The sequence below is a fragment of the Megachile rotundata genome, chromosome 4 (genome assembly GCF_050947335.1).
Source record: "Megachile rotundata isolate GNS110a chromosome 4, iyMegRotu1, whole genome shotgun sequence".
Lineage (NCBI taxonomy): Eukaryota > Metazoa > Arthropoda > Insecta > Hymenoptera > Megachilidae > Megachile > Megachile rotundata.
This window is the reverse complement of record NC_134986.1, coordinates 2,614,581-2,640,409: the sequence shown is the minus strand read 5'-3', so window position 1 is coordinate 2,640,409 and position 25,829 is coordinate 2,614,581. Positions and strand designations below refer to the sequence as shown.

The following is a 25,829-nucleotide window of genomic DNA, read 5'->3' as shown; positions in this document are numbered from 1 at the left end:
TACCTTAGAAATAATCAAGCACAATACAAATCTCTACATTATGAAATTCAATTTATTATGCTACAATGAATGACAATAAAACGTATTAATTGTATGGTAAAATAAATAAGGCAGTGTATGCTCTTTTGTTTTGTTCTTTGTATCTTCTACACATCTGCTTCATATGCTTAAAACTGTCATCTGTCAAAGATCACATTAATTTAGCAAATTCAATGGATCCTATTGAATTATATAATACAACACGTTCTCTGCAGACAACAGTATTACAATGTTTATTATCTGAGTACTTCAGCAAAGTAATTATAATAATTAGTTCAAACGGCAGTGGTTACGAGAACCTCTCGATTAGTACAATTTACATATTTATCATATAATTACATAGTATTTTTTATAACATTTTTTTCTTTTTTTTTTTGTTTGGTAATACAGAGATGATAGCACATCAGAAAAATAGCACCAGAAATTATTCTTGGAGTAATTACATATTTCGGATCTTCACTATAAAGTGGAATGTAAAATCTATTAACAGAAACAGAAAAATCACAATGATTCAATTAATGTTTTACAATACTTATATTATGTGATTTTTCTGTATCATTTATTATTTATTGAGATTTATACTTCGAATTTTTTACTGTTTATATGTGTTTACACAAATTCTTTGGCAAATATAAGCAATATCTGTTTAATGAATATGATATCTTGGATCAATAACATTGCATTATTGAAATTGTGTATATTGTTAGATTAACACAAATCAATTAAAAGAAAAGGTGATTTTAACCTTAATATATAAATTTAACTAAAATATTTATCAACATTTTTGAAAGTAGAAACAACGTTATGGTCCACTTTCAATAGTTCGAATTTATTATACGACACATCTTAAATCATATTATGTGGTGGTAACATTAATCCTAATAATTTTTATTTATCTACCATGCATACAAATACTTATTTACTCTTCGTAATGTGGCACTAAAATTGCACAATATTAATTGTTTTTATTGTGCAAAAAATAATACCTGAGTAAAAGAAAACATTCATCAATTTCATTAAATTTAATTTAACAAAGTAAAATTGACCTAATATTTGAGTTTCATAAAATTCCTTTTCAGTTTATTTAAATATATTCAACGCAATTTTAATCAAAGTTATCTAATTTAAAATTATCAACAAATACTTTCTTTTTTCTCTGTAAACGAGATTTTTTGAAAATCAATTTTATACCACACATATGTATAAATGTATGGTACGAAATATTCTTGACTATTTTATAATTACATATGGAAGCAATTTTACATACAGTATTAAAACACTTACTTTATAATACCACTCAGAGTTTTCAAGAATATTATAGTTAATCAGTAATTAGAACAAAACTTCTTTCTGTGTGCTTGTGCTTTTATTATAAATTAGTTTAACTGCAAATTAATTAATATAATTCTAATATATCATTTTAAAACATCAAACATGTATGAAAACTTTAAACACATAGACTGTTGTGTATTTTCGTTTGTAAAGTTACGTACAAAATTATTTATCTTGAAATTTAGTATTTACATTATTGAAGATCGTGTGATTAGTAAATTACTTTACTAATTCAATCTAAACACAAACTGTACAGCAAAATAAATATTATGTAGTGAGCATTTCTAAAATTCAGTCTTTTCACTCCTATATTCTAACAAATTTTAAATAATGATAGAAAAAGATTCCGCTATAATTTTAAATACAAATTTATACACAAAAGATGAATTCATTCTAATATTGAACCTAATTTTTTGATTTGGAAAGTTTCACTATTATGAATAATAACAATTAGTGAACAATGTTAATGTATCATTATATTGCATTACATATCCTTGCCACTAATGGCACACCATATGTTTTACAAAAGTTCAGAATTATTATTTAGTCCTTATTGTTCCTATTAAATTTAGTACGCTCTCCAATATGTATACCTTATTTATGTACCAATCTAAATAACTGAAACTAAATAAAGAAATTCATTAACATATACTTGTATACATGAATACTATTTTATATGATTGAAGATAACAGGAAGAACCTTATTTGCCGTCTCTAATACATCAGAATTTTCGTCTCGTCTACGTTGTTTGGTAACTACCCTTTCACAGTTATAGTATGGATCACAACCAGTATACACATCTAAAAGTAAATTTATGCTAAATATTTACTAGTATTTATACAGACACAGTTTTGTCCATAAATGTTTAAGATTTCACAGAAGTATTTCATATTTATAATGGATTTTTTAATTATGTCCACTTTTACATTGACGATAGAACAAAACTCTATTCGTAATTATTTTGCTTATAACTTATACCTTTGGTAAAAATAAACTGAAAAGCGTGCGCTGTATTTTAGTAACGCATATCTACCACAAGTAAAATTAATTTAATCACCTAAATATAATTTAACTACTTGCAATTGCGAACTAGTTCTGAATAACATTGCAACAGTATCAATGATTTTTAATTTTTATAAATGTATATAAAAATGATAAATTTGTACTATTTTTGAATAATCTTTATATACATTCATAAAAAGTCATTGTGTTAAATGTTATTCTATATATAGTAAGTATATTATACAAATTTACTTTAGTACCCGACATTTCATTTATACATTTTAAGTAAAGATTATCAATTGAAAATTAACGTAATGGTTCGTGTCAAAATTTAATAAAAACGACTAAAAATAAATTATGTACAAAGCCAAAAATGTTTTATATGTAACATATAACACTGCTTACAAGATTTGGAATGTATATACATATTAATTTCTTTTTGAAATTTGTTTAGAAGTTTTCATTGTTGAACCAATTAACATAAACTGATATAAAAATAAACACAACTGTAATTTTCAATAAAATCAATCAAACAAACCTATATAAAATTATTTTACTGAATTTAAAATTAGACTTTTTGTAATGAGTATTACTTTGCTGATTTTTTGTTAAAATAGGACATGTAATTTTATACATTCGTATTGAAAACCTATACATGAAGATATGTCTACATTCAAAGTATCTTGTATAAAAATTACCTACAGAATTGTAAAAATCCAAAGTAATAACTGGCGCATATTAAGAATTTATGTTATATTTTATCTTATAATAATTTATCATGGTACTACCGCACGAATGTACGACATAACAATATCGAATGTTATGTTATGCGTTGTAAAAAACTATAGTTAAGTACACATTATATTAAATTACCATCATCTTTGTATGACCACTATTCGCAAAACTGTACTATGGTGAAATATTATATCTTTTGTTGAAATGCAAAGTATTATACATTAATAAAAAAGTTCTTTTTACGCAAGTTACTCCATTAAGAAGTAACTTGCATAAAAAGTAAATTCTTTGAAGTTTTATAATAATTAATTTCATTGCATTTTTTTATACAAATATTTTATGAAAAGTTCAACTGAAAATACATAATTATTGAATAAGTACAGAATATATAGTTATTGAATAAAATATTTAAATTTGATATCCAACTTTTTTACTGAGAGAGGTATAATATCAGCCACTAATTATTATTTTAGATAATGTAAGCCAATATGTTATGATAATTTATAATTTCATACTTGAATGCTAAGATAAATAGTTGAAATTTTTTTGTATTTTTTTTAGTTTCATGTATAATACTTTTGTTTCTTTGTAATAAGAACACACAGTTATACTTCACCATTTCTTTGAAAATCGAAATTTTAGTATATCATTATTTCGGTTTTGCCATAAATATGTGCACGATAATAAGAATCACCGTTTTATCATTAACCATGAGCAGCTGTAAGAATTGAAAAGAATAAGAAATAATTTAAATTATTGTGTGACTTAACATGAATTCATCATCTTCGTTCAATGTACGTGTACAAAAGGACTTTGTTATAATTCATTAAACATTGCAGATGAGTTATACTATATCAGTTTGATTCGCAACATCATGAACTTTGTCGTACGTTGTCTTGTATTCCTCAAACCTTTTCACCTCCTTGAGCAAATCCTATACATATCATAAATTATATTAAAAATTATACTCTACATTCTATTCCACTTCAGTTTAAGAATGAACAATAATAGTAAACTTAAAAACAAAGTAATTTAAAAAATATAGTACGCGGTTGCCAATATCTGCATATAGAAGAATAAACTAAATATAATGTAGTTTCGCTATGTAACCCTCATTTATGTATGCCCAAACTAATTGAGTGAATTTCTCACCACATAGATAATCGCGGAAATTTAGAAATTCAGAAAATAAAAAATTATCAAATTCACAAAATACTTAAGTAATTTAGAAATATAAAAATTTTGAAATCTGAAATTTAGAAGACCGTAAATTTTCAAATTAAAAAATTTGTCAAATTAGGAAATTTATTGGGTTCAGAGTCATGTAGCTAAACTCCACTGTATGTCAAAAATTTAATTAAAAAAAATATATTTACCTTTGGCAGTGATTTTCTATCATAACTCTGAGCATATTTCCCTACACACCGACTCAGTTGCACATAAATGTCACATAATACTTCGACTGGATAATCTTGTGTACTGTCAACAGTATATTGCCATGCGCTTTCCATTTCATTTTTGTCCACCAGAAGTTTGTCATCTTCGTCGAATCTGGTAGGACAAGAATCGCTTTCGATAGCAAACGACAATTCATCCATACTTTCTCGTCTGGATGAAGAATTAGATCCGCTATTTTCTATGGTCTTATCTTCATCCATAAAACATATCTCCACATTTTCAATTTCATCAATGCGTTGATCGGAAACATTATTGTTTGGAGTTGCTTGTGCATACTTCGAATGCTCAGTTTGTGAATCATTATCAGAATCTGAATTATCAAACAGACGTATATGACCATTTAAAACACTATTTGCTTCGGTTTCGAATTCTTGGAATTTCTCTAAATCGATGCTAGTAGTTTCATTGGTTAAGCAGACCTTGCTAGTGATCGTACTTGCATTTTCATCGAATGCGATCTTTTTCTTTTTATGTACTTTTTTAACGTAGCCCCTTGCCCAAGCTGGTATTCTACGTTTCCTAGGATTGGAATACCTCTTTCCATTTACAACAAGAGGATGACTAGAACTCGCAATATCCTTTTTCTCTATTCTTTCAGATGCAGATACAAGTTCCGCTTTTGGTCGACTTTTGTTTTCCGTGTCATTGTTAACAGAACTTTCAATAACCCTACGATTTTTCGAAATTTCACGACACTTATCTTCAAAATCGGAATCTAATTCTGCTTTTATTAACGCATACGCATTATCACGAAGGGAACATGCACGATGCCTTATTAATTTGTCTGCCGGGTCCCTGTGAAAGAATACAAGATGATATATATAAAGATTATAAATAAATATATCACTAGTGAGAAGCAACATAAACTAATATGAGTAGCCTTCAACAATGAATGATATTTATAATATATATGTATAGTTATTTAAGTATACGTGAAAAAATTGAAGGCCACTTTCACTACGGAGCAACAACAGCAACGGATAAACAGGAATGTCTGAACTACCTCTTTAATATTCCAAGGGAGGGCCTATCACGTAAGCTGACATGAAAACATACAATATGAATGTCAGTATAAACTTTAGCTCCATTACTTATATTTATGTATGTTATATGTGCGATATCGATATAAATAAATAAAAAAAAAATAACATATAATATACACATGTATTGTAATACATCTTTATAATTATAATGGAAACAGAATATAACAAATTCCCTACATGTTTGCACGTAAACAATGTTGTTTGTGTACAGTGCAGTCTCGCAATATAATACTTTCGTATGACTCGTTAAGGGAGTTACATTTTATGCGGACAATTAAGCATATTTACACATGTTCCCACCATCAAAGCAGATAAAAAAACCGCAGATGACATTAAACTTTTCAAGCACCATGTTATACTCTTCCTAATCAACAGATGTAATTGCAAATTCTCAGTTGAATGTAAATTTTCAAATTTATGTAGTATGAAATTTTCAAACCTTCAAATTTAGAGATTGAAAAATTCATAATTTTTTATATTTTTAAATCGAATAATTTAGAAATTCTCGAATTCTAAAATTTCCAAACTTTTAAATATGCATATTTGCAAATTTCCAAATTTCGAAAATCCCCTCATAACTAAATTTTTCAAATTTTTAAATGTTCAAGCCGAGATTAAATTTACTAATTTAAAAATTTCTAAATCATTAAATTTCAGAATTACAAATTTCTAACTTTATGAATTTTTAAACCTTCAATTTGAGAAATTCAGAAATTTTTAACATTTCAAATTAAATCATTATTTCATAATTTTTAAATCTAGAATTTGTAAACAATATAGTTAGAAGTATACTTGTCGATTGAATACTACACGGAAGTTCTGTTTATATGGCTCATCCCAAAATTGTTTCCAGTGTTACGAATTCGTATATAACTCATATAACGAGACTCCTCTGTATACTGTTTTATGATATCAAATTGCCAACATAAAAACCAATAAATATAATAGCAATAAATGTTGGATTTTTAACATACTAACCTATCTGGATTGTATTCCAAAGCATTTTTACATATTAGGTCGATATCATCAAGAAAATCTCGAGCACAGAGATAACAATGCATATCAATCTTCGTCATCATTGTTTCTAAATCCATTGGTTGTTTTATTATCATATTATAATCGGGTACTTCTTCCGTGTCTACAGGCTTTGTAAACATAAAAAATCTGTAATACAGAAATTAATTATTGATGAAATACGATTAATAATTTAAAATGGTAATAAATAATATATAGATATATTTACTGTCTATTTCTTGCAAGTTTTGCACAAATTTCTCGCAAGAAAATTCTTAATTCTCTTAGCGACACTTCCTCTTTTTCGTATATCACTTTCTTTTCCTCTTCTGTTAATTTCTTTGGTAAAGGATCTGGTGCTAGAGGAAGTTCTTCCAAAACTTCTATCTTGTCGTCTTTTACCTTCGGTGGCTTCAAACTCTGAATCATAAAAATAGGTCGGAAGAATTTCGATCTTTGTTCTGCTGTTGGTGTTTTCATAGAATAAACTTCTCCGCGTAATTCACTGAAGAGGCCTCGTAACTGAATCGGAAGATCTTGATATGTTCTATCACTTGTGGCTAAAATTAAGATGGGTAATGAAGGATCAAGCGCTGCGATACGACACAAGAAAACTGCTTTTACAGTTTCAGGTACAAGTGGCCACCACTGATCGATCGATCGAATATAAATTATGGACGGTACATTTCTGGCAGCTTCATTAAATACCTATATTTAAGAAATAATAAAACATTCTTTATATTATAATATATTTGCTTAAAAAGGGATTCTACATTGTGAAACATAAAGAAAGACAAAAATACTATAAAACAACCTATTAAACTTGAAATTAGTCTATCAAACAGTTTATATACAAGGTAGAATTCCCCTGAACATTTCATTTTCTCTTTTAGTATGGCAATTAACAAACCTGCACACAGGTTTCTTCTGGAGATCGTCCACTTTCTGCAAAAAGAATGCTAACGTCTAATGTTTGAACTGGTAAGTGTTCCATGTGGTATAATAATGCTTGTGCTAAATGTGGCCCTTGACCTTCCGACAAATTTCCGCCAGAAATTAATAGCCTTGGGCGATGAATTCCTTTAGTAGCTTTCACTCTGAAATATTTAATACAATATATAAAATAATAAATGATGATTGCATGATTAGTATTAACTTGAATGTTATATCACAGAGATTCCCAAAGTATAGGGCCATTAATGGATCGCATAAAATATTAAAATATAAAATATGATGAAGTAGTAAAATTATATCTTTTATTTAATTTTTCCTCTCATTTAAAATGTGCATTAGAAACAAGTAGATTTCGAAAAATGATCATTTTCAAAAATAGATTTAAGGTCATACAATTTTCGGAAACTGTGCTATATCATATATAACTGTAAACTTTCATTACTTTGCCATAGCAGGATTAACTCCTTGAGGAAATATTCCTTTTATAGAACAAAGTAATTCTTCTAGCAGAGGCCCTAATAAAGGCTCTATAAAAGGTTGTAATTTTCTTCGAGCACAAGGTGAGACTCTTTGTGAAGATGGTACAAGAATAGAACTGGCTTGTAAAAAATCTCGCTTTTTAACCTGTAAAAGTTTATATAACTGTGCATAATGTTCATCAATTATCTCATACTTTGTATTAATAAACACATACTTCAACTCGTTCAGGATCTAAAAGTAACCTATTGCTAGTCATGTATATTTGGGGATACGTTCTTCTCAATCCTTGCAAAACTGCTTCAGTACATAAAGCTCTCAAATCTGAACCGCAATAACCGGTTGCTTTCTCAGCTAATGTTTCTAACAATTGATCTGATGGGGGGTTTTTCCATTTACTAACATGAATTTTTAATATTTCTAATCTTTCTTTCTTAGAAGGTAAGGGAAAAAATAATTCTCGATCGAAACGACCGGGTCTGCGTAATGCTGGATCAATAGCATCTATTCTGTTTGTCGCTCCAATAACAATAACCTGTTAAGGAAAAAAAGTTACAAGATACTCGCACATACATATATATATAAAGTAAACAAAATATTCAGAAATATTTTACCTCTCCCCTATCGCTGAGGCCATCCATAAGAGCTAAAAGAGTAGACACAATGCTAGCATGAATTTGATCCTGTTTCGTACTTCTAACAGGTGCAAGGCCATCAATTTCATCAAAAAATATTATGGACGGTTTCATTAGTTGAGCCTGCTCAAACAATAATCGCAACTGGCGCTCTGATTCTCCGACCCATTTAGATAGACAATCTGCGCCTTTTCTCATAAAGAATGACATTTTCCTACTGCCCTGACTACATTCATTTGCTAATGCTCTGGCTATTAACGTTTTACCAGTTCCTAAATAAATAGTGGATATAAATAGAAATCATGAAAATGCACATCTCCATATGTCTGTTTATATTAAACAAAATAATACCTGGTGGACCATGAAAGAGTACGCCTTTTGGTGGGGTAATATGAAAACGTTCAAATACATCTGGATACATCATAGGAAAAACAACCATTTCTTTAAGGCAGTGAATATGTGATTCTAAGCCTCCGACATCATTGAATCTAATATTAGTATCTAAAGTAATTGGATTTATATCTGCTTTACGATCAGGCGGTCCACCCTGAGGTATTGCTGATTGCCTGTTATAAAATTAATAGTGTAGTAAATTAAAATAATATATTTGAAAGCTGATTATTTAAATATTATACTTATACTTTAAAATAATATTTGTCTAGAGTATTTTACTATTTAGTTATGAAATGAAGTAATTTTTCTGTAATCTTTTTATATTAACATTGTTAGTTGTTTTAAAAATACCAATTTTTGAAAATATTATTACTGTAATTTTGTTTAAATAAAATGACAAGTAATCTTATCATAGTCTATTATGTCAGATTGTTTGTTATTTTATTTAAATAATCTAACCAACTGAAATAAAGAATTATATAAAAATTATTTATTTAAGTTTCAAATAAAATAAAATTATTTTTTTATGTTATTCATGAAATATAATGTGCCCCTAATAACTTTAAATTCAATAAAATTTTTCACCAGCTTGTTGAAATATTACCTCGCTTTTTTGCTTTTCTTCTTATCATAACGCTGAGGTTCCGAATCACTGGAATCACTAGAGCTTGTACTTTTACTTCTATGTTTACGTCTTCTCATTGAATTACTAAGAACACTTCTAAGTGCTTTTATAGATCGTCTAACTGGTTCTACGTTAGCTTGAAATCTATCTACAGTAGGTTTTTTTTGACGTAAACTGTATTTTCTAGGACCAGGAGAATCAGAAGATTCACTTAAATCACTATCTACCACTGTAAAAATAATAAGATAATCATAGTATAGTTAAAAATAAGATTTTTGATTCAGCATATATATTAGGTATGTTATTAAATATGAAACATCGAACCTGCAAGTTTCTTACCCCTTGGTAATTGGCGCTGTGCTTTCCTTCTAGTTCGTTTAATACGTGTATACATATCCTCATAACCCTACAAATTGGTAATATTATTGTTATTTTATCCATAGTTTCAATTATATTTACACATTTGAATCTTATTTTATGACTCCATCGTTTCAATTAAAAGCAAAGACCAACATTATGTGGTATTACAGATTATTAAGTATTACTGAAAAGAAAAAAAAAAACAAACTATTTGTTCATGTTTAAAAATTGTAAAAAACCATTTACATCTTCATTTTCATAATTATCGTTATTTTCTGCTTTTTCACTTTCTGGTAAGCTATCTTCATCTGCTTCATCTTGTTCTACTTTAGGTTTCATATCTTTTTCACTTAAACTGCCACCAAGTCTTGTAACAGGGCCGTCCTTAAGTCTACTTGGACTATCAGATTTCCGTGCTCTGCAGATAAATTTTTCATAAATACATCTAATCATATTTTAAATTTATAAATTATATCAATAATATTTACCTTATATCTTTCTCTTCATTTGATTTACTTCTGGTTTCTATTTTATCTTTATGTTCTGTTTCTGTTCTGTCCCTTTCTCTATCTTGTCTGTCTTTAAGATGTCTAATATCTTTTTCTTGTTCTGTTTTTTCTCTAATATCTCGATCACCTCTACCTCTAAGTTCTCTATTACTTTGTCGATCATGTTCAGTCCTTTCCCTAATATGTCTTGTTGAATTTTTATTAGGAGGATGATTTTCACGTGATCTAAGGGGCATACGGTCTCGAAGATCACGTTTTCTTTCAGGTACTTCATCCACCATCTCTTTATCAGATGAAGAACCATGTTGTTGAAACATAGGATAACCTTTCAGAGTTTGTGTTCCTAAAACACATTACAAATAGTTTAAAAAATAAACATTATTTAACAACTGTTATCGTAATTTTACAAGAGAAGTAGTAGTTAAAAGTATTATGTAACATTGAACAGCTGACATGAGTTATAGATTAGTGATAATCTACAATAATATAGAATGATATATTAATTATGTATTATTAATATATTAATTATTTGGTCTATGCACACCAAATATTATTTATAATATAGTTTAATAGTACTTTTACCTAAAATCCAGCTAGTATTAAGATTATCATACGTTTGCATTCTATTACGTGTACTACGACGTACACTTAAATTATTCACAGATATATGAGAAGTAGAATTTGATCGTAAAGTACGTAAATTTTTAACTCTTCTAACATTGGAGCCAAGGCTGCGAATCCTTGGAGTAAAAATATCTTCTTCTGTATCCATTGAATCCAATGCAGCATCATCGTCTGACATTATCTATAATGTATTCATCAACGATATTGTTGTTAACTTTTAAATGATTTAATTTTATTATATTTTACTAATTTTATGATGCACACATGACACCAAATCATAGTACATCATATTATAAGTTAGATGTATAATACCAATTTTTACATACAAATTAAGGAAGAAATTATGCAGAAGTAATTAAAACCAAAATATAATATCATGTAATCTTAAGTACTAAAAATATACAAATAAAACTTATAATACTTTTCCATAATTTTCCTATTTTACTACAAATTCCTTTGTGTTAATAAAATAGAAAAAAAAATTAAATAAGTATGTAAAAAATGTTGACAGTTAACATGTGTTTTTTCTAATTTTACTTTTTTGTAGAATGGAACACTACCCACGTAAGTACCTTTTCGAAAAATCATAATACATGAGAACATATGTAAAGTATATTATTAAGAAATGACAACAAAATTGATAATTAAACATACAGAACGTAAAAACATGAAAATTAAAATAAGCACTGATTATAATAATAAACAAAGCACCATGGAAGCAATTATAAGTTCTTCTTAAAACACACAAATATTAAAGACCACAAACCATTTGGCATTTGAACGTATCGAAACATAAAATATCTAATACCTTACTGCATAAATTACCTTCATCTGACTAATTCTTGTTGCGAATTAGTACTTGAATTAAAAAAGAAATTACTAACGTCCGTCATATGCCTCAGGTAAAATAACACCACTTTCTCGATCGAGTACACCTAGCGCATGCACACTAGACCTACCGAAAGATCGTTTTATAATCAACTAACACTTAAAAACTATTCTACACTAAAATAAGGAATATACAGATTAGCATAATACATGTCACAACCAATAACTTTGTTATTGCAATAGACAATTTTTTTAAAGGCAATGGTTACAAAAATCATATTACAAACTATCTCTACATGTATAAGAACTCATACTGAAATTGGCTGTAAATGTACTTGCACACCCAACCTAACCCATTCGCCAATTGTGACCATCATTAAAAATATATAACATCAGAATATGAAACTAACCCTTTTCGAAATAATAATGTACATATATATATATATATAATTATTATTCGTTCAGTGAGTATTCATACTCATTTCGCGCAACGCAACTAACTTCAGTAGCCTCCCCACCATTTAATGTTATTCCATTACCTTTTAATTGCTACATCGTCTGTTATATACACGGTGTACAAAATATACCAATAAGAAAAAAAACAACAATGTAGTGGTGCATATGTTACGGTGAAAGACCGAAATTGATGAATGTCGACATTCACCGGTGAATGTCCGAAATAAGAGTAGTTAGCATACATATTTCGGCATACATATTTCGGACATTCACCGGTGAATGTCAACATTCACCAGATTTCGGTCTTTCACCGTAACACATAGAAAGCATGCACATTGTATATTTCTATTCAAGGTAACATCTTTTAATATATTTTCGACAAATATTTTAGCAATATTGCAAACTTCAACAATTAGAATTGGAGCATTAGAACTTATAACAATTTTTTAGCACTTTGAAAAAGTTGGTATAACCGTCATTTCAAGAATTACGATGATTTCAACATGCAGAAAAATATATATTTTAAAAAATAATTTTTACATTAAAAAATATTTTTTTATTCTGTTTCTTCTTAAGAATGAAATTTTTCAAAATTAAGGTATGTAAATGAGATTTTTTCAACTAGTATCTATTAGTGTAAAAACTGTATTTTTATACGATGAAGTGGAGGATATTTCGCATTTTAAACTCATTGTCAGTTACATCTACCTCGTCCAGCGCAATCCAGCGTCAGTACGCGCTCTATTCAAGCTAGAGCTCAATGATAACCTAGGCCAGATGTATGGAGTATGCAAGATTCTTGCTCACTGAGTATACACGTTTGGCGTCACGGATGCTGTAAATGTACTTGCGCGTTACTCTTGGTTACGAAGTATGTTTGAACCAATCAAAGTTGACATGCGCAGAATTAACAAAATCTCGTTGGATGATGAGTACGATTTTTCGTTGCACAAATGATAGAGACGGTAAACGACTATGGTATCTGATTAACAATATGTATTATATATATATATATATATATATATATAATTCTGTTAAGTAAGAGAAGAACCAACTAGGCGGCGTTTTGAGTGCAGTGCATCTAAAAAAGTTCCTAATCACGATGTCTTTCTGCAGCCTGTTTCTATCTCCATATACATGGCGAGGAAAAATGAGGGAGTAGCAAGGATGCGTTAAATATACAAGATTAAAGCAATATTACACTCAATTTTGTTAATATATTTATAGAATGCAATGATACATTAATAATATAATTCATATAAAATTAAAATTTTCCATTCAAATTGTAAGCTCTTTCCAGTTATAAGTTTCAGGTGTATGTATTTTGTTAGTCGAAATTGCATTCGCACATTTAGAGGATGACGTATACTTGGTCAATTATTACTCGTAAAATTTATAAATGTCATTTAACTTTTATTTAAAGACCTTTGAACAGTGAAAAAATATTTTTCACATAATGAACGAAATTTATTGGGTTCAACTAGCATTCAACATTATGAAGCTTTTTGTCCGCTCGGTATATATACTTTCGATATCGTAATTATTTTAATTATGCTTACGCATTACCATAGATTATAGATAGTACAGAACTAAACCCAGTTACATGTACAAAAAAAACGGAAACTTGTCGTCTAGTTAGTTTCTTTTCTGGTGAAACAGAATTTGGCGTCATGATTTTTAGAGTCTACAAATTCACTAGATCCAATGGTGTGAAGTTCGTCGAATGTTCTCTGTCTATTTACTGTGTTTTTGGTTAGGAGAGACAAGGACGGTAAATAGGATGCTGCGACAAAACACGCATTCTTCGGACCAAAACGCCTCTGCGAAGAAGTAATATTTCGACATGATTTCTTTTGCATACTATTCCCAGAAGTTTAATCTAGGTCGGTACGGAGGCCGATTTTGCAATTTTGCCCAAAACAATTTTATGAACTGAAAACTAACATTTCTTATAGAAAAAAATTTTTCACGTCCCATTTTTCCAAAATCGGCCTCCGTACCGACCTAGATCAAACTTCTCAAAGTAGTATGCAAAAGAAATCATGTCAAAATATTAATTCTTCGCAGAGGCGTTTTGGTCCGAAGAATGCGTGTTTTGTCGCAGCATCCTATTTACCGTCCTTGTCTCTCCTAACCAAAAACACAGTAAACAGATAGAGAACTTTCGACAAACTTCACACCGCTCGATCTAGTGAATTTCTATACTCTAATGCAGTCTTCAGAACATGGTATAACTTCAACAGAAGAAATATATCATGTTTAATCCTATACAGTGTATATATGATTGTATCTTATAAGAAAATCGAATTTTCGTATAATTTGTAAATATCAGGTTTAAAATACAATTTATATCTCATGTATGATAAATATACTGTTATTAGTTATATTGCAGGTTAGCAAGATTTCTACCAAGTACTGTAGAAATAAAAAGTATTTAAATGTTTCGCAGCATAAAATACATTGTTTTAAATAATTTCATACCGTTCCGTCGTATAAAATTTCCACTGGGTAAGTTATTTTAATACATAGGTGTAATAAAAAGTAAGCAAACGTGAACACAGATAAGACATAACTATTTGAAGTTATTAGATTAAATACAATATAATATTTATATTTAATATGCAGTAAAGTTTAATACTATTATAATATATATACGTTCTTATAAAATATGATTTGAAAGTTTACATATTTATGCTATAAGAGTATAAATTATAATAAATATATCAGCAAGCAATTAAATGTAAAATAATCGTTTATTACATATATTATTATTAATAATAATCTATTTATTATTTTTTTAAGTATACCAATTTGGTTTTAGATAATATTTGTAATAAAAATATGTCCATCAAACTTAATACAAGTGAGCAAGATGTATGTAAGTCTCATCAGTCGATTAAAAGGCAGATAACTGAGGAAAATAATGAAGTTGCAACAAAAGCTCAAAAGGTAGAAGCAACTGAAGATGCAATGCAAAAAGTTAAAAGGAAAAATTTTGTAATAATGATGGGTTATCTTGGCGGAAATTACTTTGGAATGCAAATAAATCGTGGTACAAAAACTATAGAAGAAAGTTTACTGACTGCTTTGTTGGAAGCTAATTATATTACAAAAGACCAATTTGAAGATATAAGAGAAATAAGATTTCAAAGAGCTGCACGTACAGATAAAGGTGTTTCAGCAGTTAGACAAATTGTTTCTCTAAAATTACGTAAGTTGTATATTAAGTTCTTGGTTTAAATTATAACTCAGTTGTGATGATTTTGTCTTGATAATCATGCAAGAAAAGTAATTTGGTCAATGATAAAGTAAAGTTCCATAATATTATTTTCTGAACTATTGAAACTGTGAAAAAATATTTGATGTAAAAGTTGTTTTATTTAACGGAGAAAACTTAATATTATGTCTCAATTTTTTTTTTAACCATATATTTTCTGTTTTGTCCATTTATTATGTGTTTCAAGACAAATTCAGCAATGTGTGTAATGAGCACATTTGAATAATAATTTATCTGGTGTCTGTACAGCAAAACATACCAAATTTGGTTGATGTTCTTTATTGATAATGCGTGGCCTATGAGACACGAAACTGCTAAATTGAAACAACTAGATACAAGCTTATAATTGATCAGCAAAAATAATTACATTACTATTAACATCTCTAAATGATAATTAAGAAAGGAGAATCATTCCATGAATTTTGCATTGTCAAATTAAACAACTTTTGTAAAAAACATTTTGTCACATTTTCAATAATTATACCACAGAAGTGAAAGTCCTCTAGACTCTAGATCTCTATATTTTTCAATTCTTATATCCCACCATTAAATGTATGGTCTATATGATTTATGTCTGTATACAGCTAGATTCTTTATATGTGTATTTATCATACTCAGCTTCACCATACACTTCAGATAATTTAATATCGTTTAAAAAATTTAAATCAAAATTTAAAAGCATTTAAATATTTTAATAAATATCTAATATTGTATATTTTTAAAAATTATTGTTTATAGCGCATAATGTAAATAAAGAAGATATAAATAAACATCTTCCAAAAGATATTAGAGTATTTGGTGTAAAAAGAGTGACAAAAGGATTTAATAGCAAAAATCAATGTGATGCTAGAACATATAGATATGTTCTTCCTACATTTGCTTTGGCTCCAGAACATCCAGATTTTTTACAATTGGGAGACGAAGAAGAAGTAGATGAAGATACACGACGTAAACAACTTTCTACGATAAATGGAGAGCCATATAATCGATTTCGATTAAGTACAAAAATGCTTAATGATTTAAATGAAACTCTAAAATTATTAGAAGGCACACATAATTTTCATAATTTTACGTCAAGAACGTATGTTATTTTACATATTAATAAGACATTACATAACTAAAAAATATTTGACTTTGTTTATTTTTTTTTATTTTTACAGAAAAGCACTTGATCCACGGAATCGGCGCTATATAATATATTTTCGTTGCATTGAAACATTTATTGTGAACGATATGGAATTTGCAGTTTTAGAAGTTAAGGGACAAAGTTTTATGTTACATCAAATCAGAAAAATGGTGACTTTAGTAATAGGAATTTCTAGAAATATCCTCAAAAATGATTTTCTTAAAGAAGCATTTTCAAAGGAAAAATATAGTATACCAACTGCACCAGGTTTAGGATTAAGTTTGCATTTTGTAAGATATTCTAATTTTTTATATTAATCTTAAAAATTATATTAAATTTGTTATATTCAGTGAACTTTTTAATATTTTAGGTGCATTATAAATATTATGATGAAAGATACGGAAAAGACGGTATTCATGAAACGCTAGATTGGAATGAGTGTGATGAAGAAGTAGAAAAATTTTATAGGGAACATATTTTGAAAAGTATAATAGATACAGAAATAACAGAAAATGTGTATCCTTTTTTATACAATACTTTATAGTTATTTGCTCATGGAATATTTTAATTTAAATGTTAACCTTAATTGTTTTAATTTAGTATGTTCAATTGGCTTGCATCTTTTTATACACCAAAGAGAATTGGAATGAAAGAAGTTGCAGCCACCTGTGAATATATTCTATGAAACATATTACTGTATCAATCCATGTAAATGATATTAAATGTATTTGACTTTTCCATAAATATTTTTTAAATTGTTGCACTGTTATATGTATAGAAAAAAATGTTAAACACTCAATTTTTATTAAGAATGGACAGGAGGTTCATTGGGCGCTTGCGCGAAAGCCGTTATGTGCCGTCGAGTGACGACAGGCGGTAGTAGGAGTGAACCGCTACATTTTCGAATTTAATTAATATTGATTTTTTTAGTTTGATAGACGATCGTATGCATCATAACATCATATGTATCATATGCATCAAATTGTATTTGAAAACTAATTTTATTAATACTTATCTTCTACCGTTAACTGATTAAGCATTCTGTGGTAAATAAAATGCAGTTTAACAGATTTTAAAATGCAATTTAACAAAACGTTTTATTTTACAAAAAAGAATGGATTTTTAGTTAAAATCCACGTTTAGCCGATAGATGACGCTAGTGGTGCAGTTTCCAGATAGCACACGCAAAAGTATAAAATTTAAAATACATGTAAGACTAAAATGCTTTCAACTTTTCAAATTACTTAGTTTAGAATAAGCTATTGTCTTTTATATGTCTTTTGCATCTTGAATTGTCGCTGCTTTTTCGTTATAATTATAAACATCAATATAAAATTCAGTTGTTGGTTGGTTGTTCAACAATACTGAACAAGTTTTTCCTGTACCAATTTTCGAATTATTAATGAAAAACACTGACCAATAAAAGCACACAGTGTGCGGGTTCAATCACGAGAGTGTTGGCTATACGTCGATGTTAACCGTAGTCATGATTAAACAAATTAGTGCCACATCGGTAATATAGTACACATCAGCTAGTATGTATAGTTACAAAATTCGGCACTATTAATAAGCATAAATCTACCGATGATACAAATTTTTTAAGTCAACGTAAAATAAAAGTCAATAGTTTTATATTTTATTTGTTCTACGACAACCAATATCGGCGTATAACTAACACTCCAGTGGCTGAGCTTGTGCGCTTTTACTGATCGGTGTTTTTTATTAATAATTCAAAAACTAAGCCTTAACGAACATCTTGATGAAGAAAAAGTTTTTTCAATATCGCTCCAGGCACCCTGTATTTGATGAAGTCACTTGTTTGCGTTTGTATTGATTCCTCGTGTAATGGCAGACATTAAATTATCTTGTTCAAACCTGCGTATATGAAAAAATCACGTGTAATGGACAGTAACTTACTAATTTACTAAAAGCGCACTATTACTAAGTAGAATACTAACTTTCATAAAATTACTTTCACACAATTATCTTAATTTTGCTAATTTTGTTGATTCTTACATATCATATGGTATCAAAGTAATACAAAACTTATACGAACTGTGAAGGCGTCACGTTACTATCTATTTCAGTGGAAGTTATTGTTAAATAATAATATGTTCGATGATATAGGGAGCACAACTAAACTTTACGTCGCCTCAAATGAGAACTTAGTATATTGAAAACCACGCGCGTAAAGTTCGGAGGGAACCACGCACTGCCAATAGTTTAAAGTTAAAAATATATGATTAATGAGTGTAATGGACAAAATCAAAAGATAATAGCAAGGTTTATACGTAGTAACGAAGAAAGAGGAACAAATTTTAATAACAGTGATGATAATATATGAAGGAAGAAAAGGAATGTTAGAACATTTCAAAGAAGGATGCAAACAGTGTGATGAATACTAAGAGAGGGAGAAAACAGCGAAATGAGAATAGCGAAAAAAGGAAAAAGGACAAAAAAACATGAATGAAATGTGTAAATTAAATTATACGAGATGTATAACGTATGTATAACAAGGAAAAAATATCAGTGCATATGTATTTATTCACTTTTAAGGCAGAAGATGTATAAAATATATTTATAATAAATTTTATGCTACAAATACTCTTTTATTTTTTAATTTCTTATTCTATTACATTTACAAATAAATAAACTAATAGATTTTTTCCATTCCAAAAATTTCTTTTTTATTTATACGTTTATTTATTTCAAATACAAATATACATATATGTATATTATGTTTACAAATTATAAATTTATAAACTTATATATATAAAAAGCACAAAAACTTACATAATTACCCTCTCGAAGTATATGTCTTAAAGTAACTGCTTTCTTAATTTCAACGTATACTCGTGTATATATGTACTGTAACATAAAATATCGCTAACAAAAATTAAAATTAATAATTAAAAGGTCTCATTTAAATAGTATTTAAATTATAAGAGATATTCATACAAAACATAATTGTCAATGACAATGAAACAATAATAAACATTCGGTGTTTATGACCGTGACTAAAAATAAAAAAAATAGTTGTTACTATTGACTGCTACTATCAATGACTTATTTCGCAGCGCTGTTGTTAGTGGTCATCTGCTGAAGAACATACTTTTCAATAACAATATTATTTTTATCGCGGGAATTTCCAAATCGGTATAGACTATAGACTATAGACGACCACGATATACACTAACCCACCATATCTGACTTTCTGTCATAGACATATTACACCTACATCACGTATTCAGCAAAACAGTCGAATGGTAGGAAGATAGTATACTTTGGTTCGTCATTCATGTTCGTCGGACAATTTTCAATATTAGGATTTACGTCCATTTCCTTATTTCGTACGCAATGTAACGGTCCCTTCTTTTTCTTTACTATACATTGGTCGAAAAAAACATGACAATGAACGTATAGAAATTTTTCTCTTCTAATTTTTAATCCAGTTTGATTATTCCAGACAAAAAGTAAGGAAATACTTTGTTCTAAATATAATATGCCTATACCTTGTGTAGACTTAACCTAACCCTACCCTAATCTTATATCGACCTAACTTAACCCTGACATCTCGTTATAATACAAACACATTTTATTTTTATTCTGTTGTTTATGTTCAACTAATCTAATGCTAATTGAATTAAGTTTTAAAAAAATTTCTGTATTTCATTTTTAACAGAAAACTTTCTTCTCATTCTTTCCTGTATGTAATAAACAGTGTATTGGTTGTTCATCCGTTACTTTGCGTATATTTTCCTTGTAAAATACACACATACACTACGCCAATCCAATGAGGATAGATATTGAGTCAACGTTGCTTGACCGGGCAATACCAGATTGGTACAGCAACAGCAAACGATTCATCATATGAAGAAGCTGCTTGTATATTATTTCGTTTTAATTCACTATTATGAAGAATACAATTACAGTTATCGTAATTCTTATTTATAGTAAGTAAATTATACATTTATTATATTTTTAAAAAAGCATTTTGGGTCAGATTTTTAAACGAAATTTGAAATATGAATTTAGAGATGAGACAAATGCTATATTTAATCGTTCCGGGAATTTGAAATTAATAAGTTGATTATATTTTTTATAGTTTTATATAATATTAAAAATTACAGTAAATTATTTAAAATATTAGCTTGAATAAAATTAAGATCACATAATTTAAGTTAAAATTCAAATAACTTCTATTATACTTTTTTTGTGTGTAATTTGTTCTTATTGTGGTACTTCTATATATATTTTTATTATACGATTAAAAAATATATATAAATAATTTGTAATAGTTACAATACAATTTAATAAAAGTCTCTAAAGTCAGTTTACCACTGACCCTGAACTTTAACAGATTCCTTTTTATCTTAATCACAGATATACGTATATACATTTACATGTACACATCAAGTTTTAAAGCTATATAGTACTGAATCATTAATCAAATATTTTATGCAATTTAGTAAAGTTCAAAATAAAATAAATGTAATATGTATGTTTTCTATACTATGATTACTGTAAGCATAAAATAAGATTAAAATGAAAATTAAAAAAATTTATATTTATTTCTCTTAGGTTTAATAGACCATGGATATACACAAAATACTAAATGTGGGTGAGTTAGTGATATTTCTTTATTTTATTTAGAATATTTTCTTAAAAAGCAAATTAATAATTAATTTTGTAGCAATCAGAAATAATAAATTCATTATCTCTATTTTTTTAATAGCTTAGGGAAATTTCGATGTACAAATGGTCAGTGTATAGAAAGTGATTTATTATGTGATGGACGACCAGATTGTGCAGATAAATCTGATGAAACTCTTATAGAATGTAATAAACCAGATATGATATGTCCTGATATTGCTTTTCGATGTTCATATGGTGCATGTGTAAATGGAGATGCAATTTGTAATGGGATTAAAGATTGTATCGACAACAGTGATGAAACATTACCAAATTGTAACAATTCAACTCAGACATCATGTTCAAAGAATCAATTTAGGTGTAATAATGGACAATGTATTCCAGAACTTAGTCTGTGTGATGGTATTGCTGATTGTGCAGATAGTTCGGATGAAACATTTATTAAATGTGGATCAATTGTGTAAGCATAAAGACTTATAGTTTCCTTATTCATACAGAAATTAAAAATATTTACAAACATACATGAATAACAGATTATGGAGAAACATTAAATGATAATATATTTTCTACCATATATGTATATATATTTTTACAGCTGTCCAGGGCTTTTTTTTCATTGTTTCTATGGTGCATGTATTGATGCTAATTTAAAATGTAACGGAGTTAGAAATTGTGTTGATGGTTCTGATGAAGATCCAGTACTTTGTAAAGCTAATACTACAACAGTGGCACCTCCTATACCAATAAAACCTACTACTGTATCATCTACCACTTGGGCTTTTGCAACGTGTACTGTACCACCACCACCAGCAAATGGTTACAGGAAGTTATACAAACCAGGTTGTTGTAAGTCTGATGGAGGTCAGCAATGTAATTTCTGTGATATTCCTAAAGGTGCTAAGTTAGTACCTGGACAATATTTAGTTTATGGTTGCAACCGTGGTTATAAGCTCACTGGTGGGCCTTCTCAGGCATTTTGTACTCAAGATGGTGAATGGTCACAAATTCCAACTTGTACAGGTATAGAATTATTACAATATAAAATACAGAAGTGTAATTATAAAAAAGAAATTGTTAAATAATTTTCCATTTTACAGAAATATACTGTGAACCTTTAGACTCCAGTTCAAGAAGTGCTATGTGCCGATATCATGGTATATATGCATCATGTCAGGCTTCTGTTTTGCCTGGTACAGTTGCAAACTTAAAGTGTCTTCCTAGCTATCGTCAAGATACAACAGTGCTATCAACATCAGACCTGATTATATGTAATGAAAATGGTCAATGGGAACCAAAGCCAATACAGTGCATTCCAGGTCCGCCAACAATAAATATTAATGTTAAAGAAAATTCCGTCCTATTGCAAAGTGATATAAAAAGCAGTAATTCTATATTGATAGAAATTTTAAAAGATAGAATTATTATTTACACACATAAAGAGATGAACAATCCAGATATTGATATTAGAATGAATACAAATTAGAAAAGCACAAATATAAATGATATAATGAAAGTTTAATCTAATATCATTATAGTAAATTTAATCTTAAAATTATAATATTCAAAATTTTATGAATGAAATTCATAAATTGTATATTTCATTTGTACGAACATAATTCAAATTTTTAATTTGCTAATTAGTATGTATTAAGTGAAATCCCTATATTTATTAATTGCTATGTAGTTTTATAAAGTACTGTTTAAGAAATAAATATCAGTTATCTAATCTAAGTTTGTATTGAAGTAATTTCTATTCTAGTAAATGAACATGTTTCATTTAGAATGTAAATTCAATAGAGTTTTAGTTATTATTTACTGATAAAATTATATGGTCATAATTATAATATTAATTTACGAACAACTGTATTTAAATAATAACTTAAATATGTTCTAGAATGTGGTGTACCAGCTGGAAACTATATACCCCTTATTTCAAATGGAATTCGTCCTAACATTTCTGAACTTCCATGGCATGCAACTCTTTACAGAGAAATTCAACCCAATAATACTAAAGAATTTATTTGTGGTGCAACTATTATTCACGAGAAATTTCTAGTTACAGCAGCGCATTGTGTGACAGGTGATACTAACTCTCCACGATATTATGTAGCAACAGGCAATATTTTTAGAGACTACGACTCCATCTTTCATGATCCATCAATAGTAAAGAAGGCTATGGTAAATATTTTATTTCGACAGATTAAAAATAAGATCGATGATTACATAAGTATAATTCTTATTACAGGTTAAAACTGTATATATTCCGTGCAATTTTATAGGATTTGATGGAAATTATGCTGAAGATATTGCTTTGCTGGAAATTGATCAACCATTTATACTTACAGCAACTTTAGTACCAATATGCTTAGATGTTACTCAAAACGTACTGCAGTTAGAAGTAGGAGATTATGGAAAAGTAGCAGGATTTGGAAGAACATCTACAGGAGAAAATAGTGCTATTCTACAAGCAATTGAAGTTCCATATATTTCTAGATCTAAATGTCAGTCAGCAAGCAAAGAACATCAGACGACAAAGCTTATTACACCTGATAAATTTTGTGCAGGTTACACAAACGGTTAGTAAGAAATCGAATAATTAAGATATTATACAACTAGTAGCTTCATTTCTTTAAAATTATGCATATATTTGTGTAATTTATTTTGTTTCAAAATATTAAAATTATGAAAATTACAGGTACATCAGTTTGTGAAGGTGATAGTGGTGGAGGATTAGTTTTTAAAAGAGATGGAGTGTGGTACTTAGGAGGTATTGTTAGTGTTAGTCTTGGTGTAGTAGCGCAAGGTGGAAATACAATTTGTAACACCAATACATATACGTTATATACGAAAGTTTCTGATCATGTAACACGGATTCGGGACGTTGTTAATAGACGATTAAGTACATCACCATGTTTTTAAACAAAATGTTAATGTCAAAATGTCCATGATAATTTATATAAGTATATCCTGACATATTTACATCGTTAGATGCAAAATGTTTTTGAAACGTGTCGTCCAATTAGGAACAAATTTTGCTAATTGATGAGAGCAAGATGAGTATTGATGTATAAATGCTATATTTTCAAGTTATTGGCATTTAAAGTCTTTCAGTACAGGAAGTGTTTGAATGATATATCAAATATATGAACTTTAAATTTAATCTAGTCAACCATGTTAGCATAAAAAACAGTGAGTAAGAATGAAAGTGATATTATTAAAAATACTGAAGGACTATTAAAACAATTAGGAAATGTATTTTATGACTAACAGTGCGATATTATAATGTTTGTATCTTATTTAGCGAATAATACTCTGAATATTTTGTTTGAAATGTCAGTTTGAATGACTGCAATTTCGAAACAAGGCATCTAGAAGTCAATTTTTTGTACATAATATTTTATTGTTATACTCGTTAGAATATTTTTTTTAAGGGTTGGTCATTTTTTATAACTAGGGTAAAGAATTAATAACATGTGAACTACATATAGTTATATGTAGACTGTGGATGTCATTATTTGATTTACGCATTCATGTCTAATGAATTATTAATGCATAAATATCGGCAGTTTATTTGTAAATAATATGTTGAATAATAAATACAAGATATTGAAATATTTGTATATCATATGAATGTAAAACATACTTGTAAATAAACATGAACTTTCTTCGTTCGAAAAAACGAAGAACAGTGCATAACAATAATTTTTTGTGTTTGATATAATCCACCTTATTTTAGAAGTAAATTATAGTGTAATTAGAAATATATTATTTGAATTAATAAAAAAATATCAAAGAAGTAAAACTAGTGGATATTTTATGTATTTATGTGTTTCTTATGAATTAATTAAGATCTTAAAAATAGTTATCTTTAGATCATCTTAGAGTTGAAAAAAGAAAATTTGAGCGTAATAAAAGTTGTAAAAATTATTATCAGAAGGAAAAATAATGATCACAAATTTCTTCAAAACTTGTGTCATTTTAAGAATTGCAACCAATTCAATATTAACTTTGTGACAAGTTATAAAAGAATGTGATACAAACAGTAAAGTAAGAAAAGTATAATGTATACTCAATAAATCAGAGCATAATGAATAAACAGAATTTAAAACGGAAATCGTCATTGACATTACAATATATAAAGGACAAAAAAAGAACTTTGAATTTGAACACATGGAGAAGAAAGTGGTAATGTGTCATATATGAAGAAATTAATGAATATAATGTCTGTATTGCTGGTAAAAAAATCAATTTTTTAAATGAAAAAAAGTGAAATTTTTTATTATAGTAT

The 25,829-nt window shown here is 28.2% G+C and overlaps 3 protein-coding genes and 1 long non-coding RNA gene across 21 annotated transcripts; 2 read left to right on the top strand and 2 right to left on the bottom strand.

The window, feature by feature from the left end:
• Positions 1-34: 34 nt before the first annotated feature.
• Positions 35-13,333, bottom strand: LOC100881621 (ATPase family AAA domain-containing protein 2). 11 transcript variants are annotated; one of them, XR_013038091.1, is made up of 17 exons: positions 12,344-12,421; positions 11,160-11,382; positions 10,557-10,920; positions 10,315-10,486; positions 10,033-10,114; positions 9,688-9,937; positions 9,042-9,256; positions 8,670-8,962; positions 8,273-8,590; positions 8,021-8,202; positions 7,535-7,721; positions 6,854-7,332; positions 6,589-6,774; positions 5,571-5,606; positions 4,486-5,362; positions 2,072-4,043; positions 35-1,995 (listed from the first exon to the last, which is right to left on the bottom strand). XR_013038091.1 is itself a non-coding variant. In XM_076531248.1 (17 exons), exons 2-17 carry the CDS (start codon positions 12,030-12,032, stop codon positions 3,954-3,956), a joined length of 3,960 nt encoding a protein of 1,319 aa, XP_076387363.1. In that variant the 5' UTR covers positions 12,033-12,156; positions 12,440-12,458; the 3' UTR covers positions 35-3,953. The 11 variants fall into 11 exon arrangements, 10 of the variants coding, with proteins under 10 accessions (XP_076387363.1, XP_076387364.1, XP_012149766.1 ...); XM_076531248.1 differs by lacking the exon at positions 12,344-12,421 and adding exons at positions 12,027-12,156; positions 12,440-12,458 and having other exon boundaries at positions 35-4,043; XM_076531249.1 differs by lacking the exon at positions 12,344-12,421 and adding an exon at positions 13,194-13,333 and having other exon boundaries at positions 35-4,043.
• Positions 13,334-13,540: 207 nt separating this feature from the next.
• On the top strand, positions 13,541-17,632 carry Pus1 (Pseudouridine synthase 1). 4 transcript variants are annotated; one of them, XM_012294371.2, is made up of 7 exons: positions 13,541-14,001; positions 14,878-14,993; positions 15,307-15,696; positions 16,501-16,843; positions 16,923-17,178; positions 17,259-17,404; positions 17,489-17,632. In XM_012294371.2, exons 2-7 carry the CDS (start codon positions 14,924-14,926, stop codon positions 17,571-17,573), a joined length of 1,290 nt encoding a protein of 429 aa, XP_012149761.2. In that variant the 5' UTR covers positions 13,541-14,001; positions 14,878-14,923; the 3' UTR covers positions 17,574-17,632. The 4 variants fall into 4 exon arrangements, with proteins under 4 accessions (XP_012149761.2, XP_012149763.2, XP_012149760.2 ...); XM_012294373.2 differs by lacking the exon at positions 13,541-14,001 and adding an exon at positions 14,545-14,713; XM_012294370.2 differs by lacking the exon at positions 13,541-14,001 and adding an exon at positions 14,545-14,806.
• A 326-nt stretch (positions 17,633-17,958) lies between these two features.
• LOC105663693 (uncharacterized) lies at positions 17,959-19,429 on the bottom strand. Its single transcript, XR_001097132.2, has 2 exons — positions 18,847-19,429; positions 17,959-18,763 (listed from the first exon to the last, which is right to left on the bottom strand). It is a non-coding gene; the product is annotated as an uncharacterized LOC105663693 (long non-coding RNA).
• Positions 19,430-19,880: 451 nt separating this feature from the next.
• Positions 19,881-25,243, top strand: LOC100881402 (coagulation factor IX-like). 5 transcript variants are annotated; one of them, XM_012294367.2, is made up of 9 exons: positions 19,881-20,154; positions 20,571-20,841; positions 21,470-21,509; positions 21,624-22,001; positions 22,137-22,561; positions 22,639-22,857; positions 23,436-23,719; positions 23,787-24,117; positions 24,237-25,243. In XM_012294367.2, the coding sequence occupies exons 2-9, from the start codon at positions 20,802-20,804 to the stop codon at positions 24,458-24,460; spliced, it is 1,941 nt and encodes a 646-aa protein (XP_012149757.2). In that variant the 5' UTR covers positions 19,881-20,154; positions 20,571-20,801; the 3' UTR covers positions 24,461-25,243. The 5 variants fall into 5 exon arrangements, with proteins under 5 accessions (XP_012149757.2, XP_012149756.2, XP_012149755.2 ...); XM_012294366.2 differs by having other exon boundaries at positions 19,881-20,361; positions 20,610-20,841; XM_012294365.2 differs by having other exon boundaries at positions 19,881-20,361.
• The last annotated feature ends 586 nt before the right edge of the window (positions 25,244-25,829 follow it).

Coding starts and splice junctions, on each gene's coding strand:
- LOC100881621 (XM_076531244.1), bottom strand. CDS start 12,406: ATGATGGTCACAATTGGCGAATGGGTTAGGTTGGGTGTGCAAGTACAT. Junction 7,722..8,020: donor GTTAATCCTGCTATGGCAAA/GTAATGAAAGTT, acceptor TAAATATTTCAG/AGTGAAAGCTACTAAAGGAA. Junction 7,333..7,534: donor CAGAAGAAACCTGTGTGCAG/GTTTGTTAATTG, acceptor TCTTAAATATAG/GTATTTAATGAAGCTGCCAG.
- Pus1 (XM_012294371.2), top strand. CDS start 14,924: ATGTTTCGCAGCATAAAATACATTGTTTTAAATAATTTCATACCGTTC. Junction 14,994..15,306: donor TCGTATAAAATTTCCACTGG/GTAAGTTATTTT, acceptor ATTTGGTTTTAG/ATAATATTTGTAATAAAAAT. Junction 17,405..17,488: donor ACAGAAATAACAGAAAATGT/GTATCCTTTTTT, acceptor GTTTTAATTTAG/TATGTTCAATTGGCTTGCAT.
- LOC100881402 (XM_012294367.2), top strand. CDS start 20,802: ATGAAGAATACAATTACAGTTATCGTAATTCTTATTTATA. Junction 20,842..21,469: donor TATCGTAATTCTTATTTATA/GTAAGTAAATTA, acceptor TATTTCTCTTAG/GTTTAATAGACCATGGATAT. Junction 23,720..23,786: donor CAATAGTAAAGAAGGCTATG/GTAAATATTTTA, acceptor TTCTTATTACAG/GTTAAAACTGTATATATTCC.